The following is a 15484-nucleotide window of genomic DNA, read 5'->3' as shown; positions in this document are numbered from 1 at the left end:
ACAGAGATGTCATGACAGCGCATAAAACCTGTAGCGGCATTCGTTGAGACAGGTGTAACCCTGTCTCTGCGTTCGTTTGTGTCTGCGTTCGCAGGCTGTGCACACTTTTTTTTTTTTATGTGCGTGTGTATGTGTGGCTGTGTAAGGGGGTGTGTGTCGCAGCAGCAGATGACGTGGTCGTGACTTCTTTGGTGGTTAATTAAGTGAACTCGCCTCGCACCGGGGGCGGATTTATCACACATAACAACCATTTCCTTCTCAAAATGTGAAGAATTAATGAACTGCTTGTGGTGTAAATATTGCTTAAACAGTAACTGTAAATCCATTACGTTACTTTCTTGGTTTTAATGAAGGATTCCTCAAGGGATTGTCCTCATGCGACTCGTTAATTAACAGACGGAAAATCCTGAACTTTTAAAGTCCTCGTGTTTTCTGTTTGTTAACCCTGTGATGGGAATTCCTTTCATCCCAAATTCAATGCTCTCTTGCTAATCAGGGTGTGGGTTGTGACCTGGGATAATACCCTGTGGAGACGTGATTTAGTTAAGCCTGAGCATAAATAACTGTGTCTTGTAAACAAGTGATGCACCATCAGTTTAGGTACTAAGTACTATAAATCACAATGTCTGCTACACACGAATCATTTAGTTTAATCCTAGTAGGCAGTTCTGTACGTGCCGACTTATCAGTCAACATTTCCTAATAAGTAACAATTTTAAGGCGACGCAAAGCAAATTAAAAGATGAAACGAGGACGGAATTAAAACCAGAAAGAGCTGCTCGTGCATCAGTGAAACATTGCAAAATGATGCACTGTGTCAGAGGGAGAAGTCTTAAATCATGATGTCAGCCCCCCAAAACGCACACTTGCCAACAGTAATGTGTAGACACTTTACTGGAATTTCTTTTGAAATCGCTCATCTCAGCTTTTATGTCAACTTTGCTTCGAAAGGTCGCGCAAAAGTCAGATGTTGGTCTCAAATGTGCTGCTATCCCCCTCTGACACTGTGCCACACCCTCCTCCCCTCCACAGAGCTCGATGAACAGAATGGCCATCCAGGCTCTAGAAAAGATGGAGACAAGAAAGTTCAAGGCCAAAGGCAAGGGACAGCGCGAGAGCAGCTGCGGAGCCTCTGATTCGCTGAGCAGCAGCTCCACCTCTGACTGCGCCATTTGTCTGGAGAAGTACATCGATGGTGAGGTAAGAAGAGTTTTTTACCCGGGGTACCCTGAAATCTGGAAGGAATGAAGGAGATATTTCACTTCTCTGAAGCTTCACATAGGTTTTTTTTTTTTTTGGCTGCCTTCGTGACAGACCATATTATCAATCAATCAAACTTTGTTTGCGTATAGCACCGTTCAGGCAGTTTAATGTCTTTTAAAATGGAGAAATTGGTAATAAAACCGAGCAAAATGTTATAAATCTGCACAAATAAAAAGATGACCATGGATGAAAGGGAAGAAAGTAAGGCAAAGCTGCATTAGGAATGACTATGTGCTGAATGTTGTCTGCTCGTAACACAGCAAAGCACTTTTATTTAATAACTGCCGACACGTTTTGTTTCTTTTAATCAGATTTTTTTTAATGAGAATATTTTAAACTATTAAAGCAAAATGCATAATAATGCAGTCCAGACTAACAGTTTGAGTGACACTTTGCGTAACACTGAAAAGTTCAACACAAACACAGGACTAACGTAAAACATCTGCATTTAGATGGATGCTTTTAAACGTTTCAAGGTTCACGCAGGCATAAGTGAACCATATGGGAGTCAGAATGCTTAACTCTGGTCGTGCTAAAGTGGTCATCCACCCGCCTCGTTTGTTTTCTTTTCATTGCATATTCTGTTGACATGAAACATAATGCAGTTTTTATGGACAATGGAATGGAAGTCCCCCTGATGTGCTCGGGGACCGCAGTCCTGCGATCTTTAGTGACACACTTTCCGCTACCTTTTTAGATGTTTAGCTCAGTCTTTCAGAGCACCTGGAGAGATAAGGGTACCCAGAGTGCACTGGATTGTGATTAGGCTTCCTGTTTTCGCATTGTGGCCTTCTTTAATCCTTGAAGGAGTCATTGTCAAATTATGTATCCTAATCTTTGTAGATTTACGGTAAGAGCATTGCTCATCCTCGTTCAAGGACGATGGGGGGACAAACCCCAGTGCCCAGAGGGGACGTAGTGGTGTGTGTGTGTGTGTGTGTGTGTGTGCGCGAGTTTGTGGTTATGTGTGTCTTCGGTAAGGAGGAGAAGAAAACAGAACAAAGCGTGGCGCCAGGATTGCACAGAGGAAGTGGCGATATAAAAGACTGAATGGCATCAAAGCTGTTTTTGAGCAGTGAACCAAGCAACAAAAGCTTTGGTGGAAAAGAGCCTAAAGATGAGTCATATTAAGCCACACAGTAAAGTATTTGTGGCAGTGAAAGAGTTGTCGCTGGAAAACCAGTGCTCCTGGTTTAACGCTTTGGAATTCTTTGAATGGAAAATTATCATTTTTAAGGGTGTATGAGTAAAAGCCTGCTTTGTTTGAAAACTTGGCTTCATTGAGCATTAAAGTTGCATTTTACTATGGTGTGAGTCTAGTTAAGTATTGTGTTTGTCCCATGATGTCAAGTTGGTGTTAAAAAGTCAATTAGACTCACAATCAACCAATAACAGTTCAGTGTAGCTTTGCTGCCACCTTCTGGACACTTCTCTTAAGTTCACATTAATTCACCCTTTCTTAAACTTTTCTGCATACATAATACAACTACAACTATGAAATTGTACATATAAAAGAAGTTTTTAAAGGAGACCTGTTGGATACATGGGAATTTTTAAATAACGTTATCAGAGTATGTGCAAGTTGTCTCTAGGCTCTGTATAATGTCAGAGAGGATGGGTTTATCGCTAATATGGTCATCTTAGGGACAGAGCTATGAATACAACAGCCCCACCCGCCTGCCATTCAAATCTTTTGTTTGCAAGGGGCAGCCAATTAGATGATAGCTGTATTAAAGGAATCAGAGGAAAGCTGGCTTAAAGGGTGGGTAAATGGAACTAAATGGCTTGTTTCCTGCATCAAAGCCGAGTATAAGATAAAATGAGGATTCCTTTGAACTGCAGTCACTCTTTTAGTAACCAAGCATGGACATATGGAGCTTGAAAGCCCTGAAAGTTGATTCTGCTCATCAGGATGTTTTCTGTGTGTTTTCTGTCAGAGAAACGTTTTGTCACTGATCCATGTGACTTTCTTTCTTTGTGGAGACTGAAAACATTTCTCTGTGTAAAGTACTACGAACATGAGCATGCATCAAGATATTGGGACTCCTTTAATGCAATATGCATATGAATGACTTATTGGTAAGAAATTAAGTGGCTTGAAAATGTTGAAAATGTCTTAGCTGGGTTTTAAAAAAAGAAACAAAAAACTAAATGACTTGTTTGGGTGTTTGAGTTTTTTAATTTAATTTATTTATTTTTTACATTAATCATTTGATTTTTTTTTAACCACTGACATAAAGGAGATATATTGAATGTTTTGTTTTTTAATTTCCAGAATGAATTATTTATCGGACAGTATTATGAGATTTAAAAAAAAATGTATGTCAGTGTAATTAAAAATAAGAGCATGTGTTTGATATGTTTCATTGCTGTATTTGCTGCTGTTTGTGCTTTGACAGTGCATGAAGATTAACTGTTGAATCTTTTTTTTTTCTCCTGCAGGAGCTGCGGGTTATCCCTTGTGCCCACAGATTTCATAAGAAATGTGTCGACCCCTGGCTGCTCCAACATCACACCTGTCCCCACTGCAGACACAACATAATCGGTGAGTTGATGTTCAACCTCTGGCTATTTTGCTGAGGATCCCTTTTAGAAATGTTTCTAAATGTTTTGAGTTATTTTTCAGGTTCTTAATGTTGTTTTATTTGTCATCACAGAGCAAAAGAAGGGAAATCCAGGACCGGCATGCATGGACCCCGGCAACCCAGTCCATGGCAGGCAACGAGTGGTCCTGCCAGTTCATTACCCGGGAAGGGTGCACCGTGCTGGTCAGGTGACAGCTTACCCAACTAGAACCAGCATGGACCCGCATGGCAACCCCATCACTGTGCTCACTGTGGACCAGCACCCAGATCCCCAAGGTCTGTACCCACCCCAATCGACGTCGGCCTTTCTCCGGAGCTACCACCCCACTCTCCTAGAGCATTCAATCAACCCTCACCACTGCGGATTAGAGCACCGTGGACCCCCTGCTTACCCTTCACAGCCTCATCATGTTACTTTTAAAAGACCTAAAATCCATAATCGCAACTTCTCCCGGGCAGCCTGTTTTTCGCAGTATGAAACCATGTACCAGCACTACTACTTTCAGGGGCTGACTTTCCCTCAACCTCCTGATGGTGGCCAAGGATCTGCTGTGCCAGGGCAGCTTGGTGGAGGAGGGGTCCACAAGAGCCACCACAGCAGGGCTTTTCAGCAAGGGCTGTTGTACCCCACGGTGGTACACATGGCACCTGCCTCTTCTTCAAGGATAGCTGATAACAGCAGCACTTCTGGCCTTAGCTGCTATCACGGGCACCGCTCAGTGTGCAGCGGCTACCTCGCTGACTGTCCTGGCAGTGATAGCAGCAGCAGCAGCTCTGGCCAGTGCCATTGTTCCTCCAGTGACTCCATGTTGGACTGTACTGAAGTCAGCAACCAGGGGGTCTACGGTAGCTGCTCTACTTTCCGCAGCTCACTGAGCAGCGACTACGATCCTTACGTTTACCGGAGCAAGAGCCCGTGTCGGGGCTCCGGGGGGGAAGCGGGAGCTACGGCTTGCAACACAGTTTCAGCTGAGGACTCATCTTCCCCTGCACCCTTGGGACATGACTGCCTCCAGCTCCCAGCTGGAGCTTCGGGATATAACACAGGGGACCATCTCTCCAACTGCAGTTTGGAGCCCAACTATAGCAGTCGCTCATCACTGGAACCCAGGGAGAACAGCAACAATAGTACTACCTCAGCCGGGGCTTCAGAGGCTGCCGGAGGTGACAGGGGACAAGGGGCACAAGAGGAATCGGGGGAGCTCGGGGCCGCAGCCTGTAGCTGCTGTTTTGAGGTGCTTCCGCCCAATGTTGAGTGCAAAGGGCAGGACTTGGACCAAGCAGGGCATCTTGCCTCCGAACGCTGTCACAGGGAAATGGACTTCCAGGGGTCAACCTCCAAGAACTACTTTGCCTCTGAGCAATTGTGCCCTTCCTCTGAGCAGGTGAGCTATGAAGGGCTGCCTTGCTGCTTCTACAAAGAGATGAAGGTCCACAGGGCCACAGCAGGGCGTTATACTGAGGACTACGCTGTTAATGTGCAGTATGCACATGCAGACTCAGAGGCCTGCTCAGGACAGGGCTGCTGCGAACTCAACCAGAGAATACCCATTATTCCTGAGGACACAGATTGTGAATCGGGCACAGGGGCAGAGACCCAGAGCAGTTTATTACCAGTCAGTGTCACAGTGGAGATGGAGTTGCGGACAGGGGAGCAGCGTGAGCCCACGGACAGGTACTTCACCTCAGGACAGTTTAGAGGTCACCCATACCCTCAAGAGGAGGAGACCAGGGCTTTGTTTCACCCTCAGCTCTCTGCAAGCCCCACTGCACTGGGAAGCAGTACTTCAACATATGAGGGAGGTTTGGGCATATGAACTTGAGTCCAGAAATAATGGGACAATGTATGTGGTACCGTGTCAGTCAATCATTGAAACCCTCAGTTGCCTTGTTCTAACCTTGCTCTCTGAGCACTGAATGTTATCATCGTAGATTGTGTGGATTTCTACTGAAATGGCCTGTCATTTCTAAATATCTATATATATATATATATATATATACACACAATGTATTAAGTTCATTCCTGTGGCCACAAATGATACTACACACATGGATGGAGGTTGTTAACTGAAAATTCAATTGGGTTGGTATTGGCATCTATTTGAAGACTTCCTGCTGCCATGAAGGGTTTGCAATCTGGGCCCAGTTTTTTTTTAAATCTCAACTCAGTTTTGTTTTGGGTTTTTTTTTTTTTTTTTGGTGCCAGCTCTAGAAATCTGATATTTTTTTCTACATAAGTTCACTATCTGCATCTACATATACATTTTGCATATTTGTGCACATGACCACTGCCTTTAAAGCTTCATCCACCAAGTCAAGTAGATTTTATGGACTTAGCTACCAATACCAAAACAGAAAGACATGATTGTTGTTTTATTTTAAACTGTTTTCAAGCAGGGAAATGGGTCTTTCTAGGTATCTGTGACCCACTCATTTCTCCATGGAGAAAAAAAGCTATATATAACTACAGAAAATTGCATAGAAATGTGAATGCAAGGCTGACACTGGTCAATATACAGAATTTGTTTTATGCATTGCATTTCTGTCCAGTTGTGGCCTACCTGTATGAGAGATGCCAGAGCAACCTGGCAAGCCTTACGCTGGGCTGGGAAGCTATTTGTAGCAATATCTAGACACTGCACAGGTTTTCGTTAAACTTCAGGCCAGAGCGAGTGTCTCGGGGTCAATAGATTCAAACGTAGAGTGTAGCACTCTACTTAATGTTTGGAAGCCCTTAAAAGTGTATTTTTTGTCACTTACCCAATTTCCACAATGAAACATGCTCTATTAAATATCTTTAAAGGTTCTAGCATGTATCAAAAGGCCAAAGGAAAGTAGCTGGAAAGACTCATCTTTTAAAAGGGTTCCTTATTTGTACTGTGACTTTTCTTTTTGAATGATGCAGTTATAAGTACCGCAGTGTATCCGTTTGAATCGTGCTGTGCATAATACATACTTGCGATATCATTGCTTGTCATTCATGCCTTTCTGTTTGTCCTGCAGACTGTTTTTATACTGTTTCTATGAAATATACACATTCTCTACACAGAGGAAAACCTGAAATAACCCTATTTATAAGTTAACCCAGTGCTGTAATCAAGTGAGAATCTAATCTTGCCTTTTGCATAGAGATACGTACCTACTGCAAATATAACATTTTGGGGTACTTGAGTCACTATTTAAGTTTTTTTTTGTTTTGTTTTTTATTGTTTCTAGCACTTAAGATTAAAAAATGTGTACAAAAATTAATATTTTTTAAGAATATAATTATTTTCTGTCATTACCATTACAAATGTTTAAAAAAAGGCTAGAAATCAATCTGTGTATATTTCTGTACCTGTATAGCAAACACATTTCATAAATGGAAATATGTTCTCTGAATATTTATTTACTAATATATTTATCTTTAAGCCATGTCTTATGTTCAGAGTGTATGGACGTTTGAGTTATTTGGTTGCTTTTTATTTTGAGGAAAATCACTAACATGAGACTTGTATATACATGGTAATTGCACAAAAGACGATTAAATCTTCTCTGACCAAAAAACTGATTTTAAAACTTTAGTACCATACAGTTTTGTAATTAAAGTGTATAAAGATATGTAAAATATACAGTTTTATTCAAGTAACTAATGTTGTGGTGTCCTGCTTTTCATCATTTGCACTCTATATTAATGTGTTTGTATTTTGTGCAAAAAGTCAGTGGTTTGAATTCTAAGGGCTTCATTATTAGGAGTAATTAATGCCTTTTGCAGCTTTGGTAATAATCCATTCAGATACTACGATTAGCTTTTGTAGGTTTTATTCATCACAAAAACACATTACCAAAAAAAAAAGTCATCTTGCCATTTGTACAAGTACACATACAATGAGATCTATTAACAGCAGTTTTCGTATTAATTCCTCTGGATTTAATAAATGTCCTCTGACCTTTGGTCATTCTGCAATGAGCAGAGGGGAGGCACTCTGAAGCCTCAAGCTAGAAACTCCAAGTCTGAAAACTCTGTGCCAGACTTTTTACTTATTCGATATTTTACAGAAGGCATTTGGAGTGCATCTCACAGCTTGAAACCAGAGTGAAGAGCCACCACTCCACCTGTGAAATTGTAGTATTGCACACAATAGAAACCTGCATCTTCAATCATGGATTTGAACTCCTCCTGCAGAGGAAGAAGAACAAGGGGGTCAATGACTAACACTGAATCCACAAAGTGACAGACCTGCACACAGCAGTACAGTGTGAATACATAACAAGCTTCAAGAGTTGTTTTTTCAGAGTGGATGTTTAATACTGTGACTGTGCATATAGATTCGATCAGTTGATGTGCACTAAAGACACTGTAACCTCATTAAAATGCTGTTAATTTTCTGTTAGAATAAAAGGTTTTAGAAACATTGTGGCAAAAATTGCTAGTACAACTGAGTAATCAGATAAACAAATTCGCGCCATTTATCATGAATCAAATCTCTCTCTTTCAGAAAAAAATATGTGAATGAAAGATCTAAGAAGGGAACTTGAAATTGAGAACTGTAATCAGTAAGAGCAGCAATGTTGTCATTGTAAGTAAGATACAGAACAAAACTGCCTTACCTGGCTGGGGAACTTGCGGATGCTCTCTACTAAGTACTGATAGGACTTCCAGTCTCCAGCAATAACCTCTCCCAACACTGGGATCATCTGGAAACTGTACGCATCATAAAGCCTGAAAAGGGAAACGGAAATCTCTCAGAACTAGAACCCAGTGTTAGTCTCAAATAACTCCCATAATTACACATTTCACTGAGCTCCTGGACAGTCTGAGGTGCAGCCTGGCCGAATTGGATGGACCAAATCACGTCAGGTAAGCATGGGGCCACTCAATAGTATCATTTCCTCCAGGAACTGCCTCGATACTCTCGCCACATGAGACTGAGCTTTTTCCTCACCAGGGGGAAGCCAGGAACCACTGCACCAGTGTGAGGTCTGACACTGGTCCAGTCATTCAATCCTGATACCTAATGGCAGTCAGGGTATCTATCATTGGAAGTAGTGCAAGGACTTGGTTTGAGTAGAGTCCATGCATAAGTGGCCTGGGTAATGAAAGCTACTCAGGTGTATGAGCAGGGGTGATTAACAAACCCGTCTGCTACTTGCTGTTACTTGACCAGATTCATTTCACAGATGTTTAATGAACTTTGTCCTTTACTCTTGATTTATATGATTTTCCAGAGTTCATTTGTGAATAACATGTTATTCACTTTTCAATAAACTAAAACCTCTAAATCACATATGCAATCACAGTTCTAGTGCCTCATTCAACTTTGTGCTGAAATCTGTTGCACTTTAAGTCAACAGTCTGCAAGTCAAACTGATCAATGATCAGCTGATGATTCTTGACTTCTTTTTAAATATCCAAACACTCCATTTCTACTTAAGTGCATGTATACTATATTAAAGAGAACCAGAAGGGGGCAGCAGGAGCTCATTTAGTCTGTTACATCTGCAGTTTCAGAAAAAGTCAACTGACTTGTCAGAAAGCAATATTGATCACATTATATAAACTTATAAAACCACAAAGCTTCTCTTATAGAGAAAATGAACATTTCAAGAAGACTATTTTTTTACAGTATGGATTTATATTACATACGCACTCTAAGCCACCATCTCCTCCTCACCTCGCCAACAGGGGATTTGTCACTTTGCTGAACTCTAAGCACATAAACCTGCCGCCAGGTTTCAGGACCCGCAGAGCCTCCTGCAGTGCCTGAAACAGTCAGTTATTAATTTAATGTCAAAGGACACAAAAAATGTTATTCTAAAAACATAGCTGCTGGATCCATCTCTTATTTAAACTGAGAATAAATTAGTAAAGAATAAAGTTTGACTGGAAACAGAAAATAAAGAGACCTTTAAAAGTAACTTACCTGATCTATATGAGTAACGTTTCGAATGCCGAAGGCGATGGTGTATATATCAAACTGGTCATCATCAAAGGGCAGTTCCTCTGCGTCTCCAACCACCCATGATAGACCTGACACAAAGTGACAAAGGAAAACGCACACAAGCATGAATTCTGTGGGTTATTGGCAGTTTGCAATTCCTCGTGACAGTTTATGCCAATAGCTCTGCCATAATTACAGTGTATCTGTTCAGGTCATGCATGGCTGAACAGAAATCTCCCACACTTATAATTAAACTGTTTGCATCTCCTGTATCCTGTGTGCCGTTCCCACCGCCATGACTTGCAGAATGTTTCAAGCTGAACAGTGCCACAAATTTAATTTACATTTTGTTTTATTTGATCTAAAAGTGTTTACAGTCAAGTTGCAGTGTTTCCACCGCTAAGCTGGATGACTACATCTGATATCAGTGAACGCAGGTTTTTTCTTTAAACACATTTACGTGCATGATAGTCTCCTCTGCTCTGGTGTCAGGTTGACATTGTTGTCAAGATTTCACAATCAAAGAACTTTTTCCCCCTGACGTAAGCCAGGTATACACTGCAATTGTGGCTGTCCCACAAGAAAGACGACCAACGTGAAAGAAACGCTCCAAAAAGCGAGTTGACTTTTGTAACAACGTTCTGGCAGCGATATTTTTCTGACCGTGTAGAAATTAACAATGAGCATGCTATATCCCACGTCTCCAAACCAACCAATATAATGCAGTATGATGCAGAAGTTTGGTCTGTACAAGGGTTTTTACCTGTTACGGCTCCAGAGAGGACGCAGGTGGGATAAATATCTCAGGAATCACTGCCTTGCATCAGAACTTGCAATTAAGCACGTATAATGATTGGATAGCGTTCTCAAACAACTCCTTTTTCCCACAATGCAGTGTCACTGCTGGTGCTCTACCAGTTCTGCAGGGTTTCTTTTGAGAACCAGACGATATTTTGACAGGTTTGAGAACCGATTATTATGTGGAGTTACAAGGAGAAGGTAGGGGAATTTCTGTGGGAAGGAAATCATGATGAAGAGAATCTTTGAATCATTGATTTTTTTTTGTGTTTTTTTTTATTGTGACTTAGCCCAAAAGCCACTAACAACTCCAGGTTCATGTTTGAGCCACAGCAGTGGTAAACATCTTTTTTTGGTAGAAATACATAGAATCTGTCCTATACTGGGCACCACAGACTCACAACAAAACTTTTGTTTAACTACCACACCGATCAACTCGATATTGGCACCACTGTGAAGAAGAACAAACCCAAACAGACGTTTCTGATTTCAAGAAAGGAGAAAATCTAATTGAGCTGTGGTAGCAAAAACTTGATCTGTATACGTGATCTACTACTTTAGCTATTATCAGGACCACATTTGAATGAATATTTGAGGAACTGCTGCTATGCATCAGACCCAATGAATCAGAAGGTATGACTATTGGAAACTGTGCAGAAAAAAAAATACTCATTTCCACAAGAGCCATTTCTGAAATCTCACAGTCTGTAGGCATTTCAAGTGTTATTTCCAGACTGGTGACAATATGTTATAGACGTATTAGTGACACTTTTGCACATCTTATATTAAAAAACAGTATTTTCCACATAAACCTTTTGATTCTGAATGTGTCTGACAGAAGGAGAACTAACCAAAGCCAGCTTTCATCAATGAAAAGCTTTTGATTTCTCAGTTATAATGGATCTGGGGCTTCTGGATAATGTGTTTGTGCTACGTGACACAGCATAAGGCTCCTATTACTGATGAGATCTGTACATGCACAGAATCACAGGGACCGAGTGTCCAGCTTAAAGACACTTGAAGCAGTTTTGCATTTAGAAGATTACCAGCAGTGATGCCCAAGCTCTCAGCCTTCTCCTTTCCCACTTTGAGCATCTCTTTGTTGATGTCACAGACCACAGCCGTTGACTCCCGGGGCCCGTCCGTCTCTATCGTGGAGTAGCTGTTGGAAATGTCCTGCCATGACAATGTCTGGCCGAAGCGTACCGCCCGCCTCTGTTGCCGCTCCCGCTGAGAACGAACGTACTCCAGGAAACGGAAAGAAATGTCACCTGAAGATCGTCACAGGGAATATAGATGTGTATTGCCACTAGATGTTTCAGTTTGATGTTTTGCAGAGGCACGCACAAACGGTTTTACCTGTTCCACCCGCCACGTCCAGGAGCCGAGCACCAGGCTGCGGATGCATCGCGTGCAGCAGCATGTCCTTCCACAGTCGATGAATCCCCAAACTCATGGCATCATTCATTATGTCATACTTCTGTGCCACATTCTCAAACACTTTATATACTGAAAAAGAAAAAGAAAAAAACAATAAGAAAGAGGTATAGAATAGGGGTAGGATTTATGGAGTAACCTATAATATTATCATAGCTACCCCGGATATCAAATATGACATGATACAGTGGTTTAGTGCTACAATGCAATTAGTCATCTTCCATATATGAAATATCAGTAATCTGTGCAAATGAAAGAAAAAAAATATCCCCAAAAAGTTTATAAAGCAGAGCGTTAGTGTGTATGTGTATCACAGTTATTCGTTTTAATGCTGCAGCTCAATGTGAGTGAGTTCCTCCTTCTTCATTTCAAGTTCATTTTGTGTATTTTTTTATTTTTACCCTTATTAATATGTCAAGCTGAGTGTGGAGTGAGGAGTTACTGACTGCTAGAGGAGTTATTATAGTTAGTTTTGTATTTTCTAATTAGATTTTTTTTTTCTTCATTTGAACTTTTAGTTTTTAAATTTAGTTTAGTTAGTTTTAGTTATTTTTCAGAGTGGATTTTCTTGTTTCGGGTCTAGTTTTTATTTTATTTTTTAAATACACATTTAGTTTTAATTTAGTTGTTAGTGTTAGTTTTAGTCTTTTTAATTATTATTTTATTAAAGGCATGTATTGGAGGCAAGATTTAGGAAAATTAGTGCAGATATTACAATAAAAACTCAAGACTAACTCATAGTGTGTCATAATATTGTAGACATCTCAATAAACATGTCTTTCATTGACTGGCAGGCTAAGTTACCAAACTAACAGACACTTAAACTAAGGACATTACCTCTACATTTTTATTTTAGCTTAGTTTGTTTTCACATCTAGTTTTAGTTTAGTTCCAGTTGACTGTGATAAAATTGCTCTGCTAAGTCAGCCCAGGTCAAATGATATGGAGACTTTTTGGAATTTTGGAGAGTTATTGAGGTAGGGTTGAGATGGTTTCATATGATGTTAAATATGGAGCACCCAGGCAGGAGGACAAGAGGAAGGCCACAGGGAAGCTTCATGGATGTTATGAAGGAGGAAATTTATATGGGCTGGTGTGACAGGATGCTGTGGGACAGGATGCTGTGGGACAGGATGAGCCCTTTGAGCTACCTGATAATATTAAAGGTGTCACTATGAAAATAATCATAAATAAAGTTGACGGCATCGCACTTTAAACGCTTAGAAGTTTACTGAATCTCCAAAAGTTGAATCTGTTCATCTGGACGTAGCGTTTTGTGGGAGAAACGTTTCGTCACTCATCCAAGTGACTTCTTCAGTCTCAGCTGACTGCAGGTTTCCCCAAACCTTATAAACAGTACATTTGCATAATGACTGAAACCAGCCCACTGAAGGAACTGACCTCACAGCCCATTGTTCCTTCAGTGGGCTGGTTTCAGTCATTATGCAAGTGTACTGTTTATAAGATTTGGGGAAACCTGCAGTCAGCTGAGACTGAAGAAGTCACTTGGATGAGTGACGAAACGTTTCTCCCACAAAACGCTACGTCCAGATGAACAGATTCAACTTTTGGAGATTTACTTTCCTGGATGATTGAGAATGCATCAAGACAAGTTTACTGAATGTTGCCTCATACATAAATGGTTAGCCGAATTGTCTAGCAGTTCCTCACGACTCTAAAATGACCTCATATCTCGTGCTTCAAAAGTCTGTACGTGTCTAAAGAGGCAACGAACTTTTAAATGGAGAGATTTTTATATGAAGACTGGTTCCACAGTCACTCACCTCTTTTCGCCTTCTCTGCTTCCGGCACGGTCTCAAAACCAAAATGCGTACTTCTTTCTTCAGCTGATTCGCTGAAACATCGACAGGGCGGCCGAGCAGAAACACCGGTGGCTGTAACGGTGATGTTTCTATGAGAAAGTCGGATCGCTTGACGGACAAGCAACCTCACGGACGCCGCCATGTTGCCTGACAGTTATGTCACGGGATGTCGTCATTCGTAAGCGACAATGTAGTCTTTTTTTCTAAGCAGCATTATTACCCAAAAAAATCTAAATAAGTAAATAATAATGATAATAATAATAATAATAATAATAATAATAACAACAACAACAATAATAAAGTTTAATGCAGGTTTTGTGAAATTTTCAAGAAAGTGTAACACAGATAAATTGGAACTTTTATGGTAGCTGGCGAGGCTACATGCTCTGTTTAGCTGCATTTTATTGTCCTGTGGGGTTCTCCATGTAACTTGCTGTATTGTATAAATTGTAACAGCTAAACCTTTTTTATGGAAAGGATATTGTATCAGACTGTGTCCTTAGAGTACAGTTTATTAAATATTTGATATTAGATATTTTTTCTCTACAGTATGTTTTTGGTTACTTGCCTAAAAAGGGGAATTATTACTCAAATAAGAATCATAACGGTAGGTAAAAATCAAGGATACACTCACCGGCCATTTCATAGTCACACCTATTGCTTTTAGAAAGTCCTTAAATATTTGTGGCATAGATTCAACAAGGTGCTACAAACATTCCTCTGAGATTTTGGTCTTAACATGTTACTGCAGCATCACAAAGTTGATGCAGATTTGTTTGTTGCGCAACTGTGATGTGAATCTCCTTTTCCACCGCATCCCAAAAGTGCTCACTGAGCAGCACTGGGCTAATATCTGGTGACTGTGGAGGGCATTTGAGTACAAATTAACTAATTGTAACGTGTGAGTTGATCCGAGATTTATGATATGGCACATTATCCTGCTGGAAGCAGAAGTCCACTGTGGTCATAAAGGGATGGACATGGTCACCAACCATGCACAGGTAGGCTATGTTGTTTAAACAATGCTCAGAGGCACTAAAGGGCCCAAAGTGTGCCAAGAAAATATCCCCCACACCATTATTTGTTGTGGGGGTTATGTGGTATCTATTTATCTATCTAGCTTGCAACATTTTCATAACTATACAAAAGCTTAATAAAATGATTTATTTAAGTTGTATTTAGGTTGGAACTCCTTGCTATGAATTTGATTCACTTCTCCCGATGAAATATCTCAATGTTAATGTTGTCTTTCAAGGAGCAGCATAGGTCTAAATCTAAAATATATATAGACTGTTGATAAATATTATAAAGCTCAAGATTTTAATTTATTTGAAAGCTTGTTTTATTGTTTTTGTTTCATGAGATTGTTCTGGCTAGCAAGGCCTTTCTCAAAGGTCAGTTTGGCAGGGAACTAATCCTCCCAGTATCCATTCAACAGATGAGTCAGTGATTTTACTAAATCTGCTTGGTTATTATGTGTGCCTATGACAAGAGGCACACATATTACTATTCCTCGGATTTATTATTCTTATTATTATTATTATTATTCTCCATCTTCCGCCTAAATTTCGCACGTATCACGCCCGCAGTTTTGAGAAAAGCTTCATATATGTTACCTCATTTTGTGCGGCTGGATCTGGAATGGTGTGCTATGACT

General features: G+C 40.5%; 2 protein-coding genes across 3 annotated transcripts in view; one reads left to right on the top strand and one right to left on the bottom strand.

Annotated features, from left to right (window-relative positions):
- znrf3 (zinc and ring finger 3) overlaps window positions 1-7522 on the top strand; it is a 66618-nt gene extending 59096 nt beyond the window's left edge. The window contains exons 6-8 of one of the 2 annotated variants that reach the window (XM_039620886.1): window positions 1033-1200; window positions 3706-3808; window positions 3921-7522. In XM_039620886.1, coding sequence (XP_039476820.1) covers window positions 1033-1200; window positions 3706-3808; window positions 3921-5665 — 2016 coding nt within the window. In that variant the 3' untranslated portion in view covers window positions 5666-7522. The remainder of the gene's footprint in view (window positions 1-1032; window positions 1201-3705; window positions 3809-3920) is intronic. The other variant, XM_031746862.2, reaches the window with a different exon arrangement.
- Window positions 7523-7632: 110 nt separating this feature from the next.
- On the bottom strand, window positions 7633-13990 carry coq5 (coenzyme Q5, methyltransferase). The gene is made up of 7 exons (XM_031746498.2): window positions 13789-13990; window positions 11927-12076; window positions 11614-11838; window positions 9752-9858; window positions 9503-9591; window positions 8439-8550; window positions 7633-8007 (listed from the first exon to the last, which is right to left on the bottom strand). Exons 1-7 carry the CDS (start codon window positions 13967-13969, stop codon window positions 7906-7908), a joined length of 966 nt encoding a protein of 321 aa, XP_031602358.2. The 5' UTR covers window positions 13970-13990; the 3' UTR covers window positions 7633-7905.
- Between the last annotated feature and the right edge of the window lie 1494 nt (window positions 13991-15484).

Source organism: Oreochromis aureus, linkage group 12, assembly GCF_013358895.1.
Source record: "Oreochromis aureus strain Israel breed Guangdong linkage group 12, ZZ_aureus, whole genome shotgun sequence".
NCBI classification, from domain to species: domain Eukaryota; kingdom Metazoa; phylum Chordata; class Actinopteri; order Cichliformes; family Cichlidae; genus Oreochromis; species Oreochromis aureus.
This window is presented reverse-complemented; position numbering and strand designations above follow the sequence as displayed.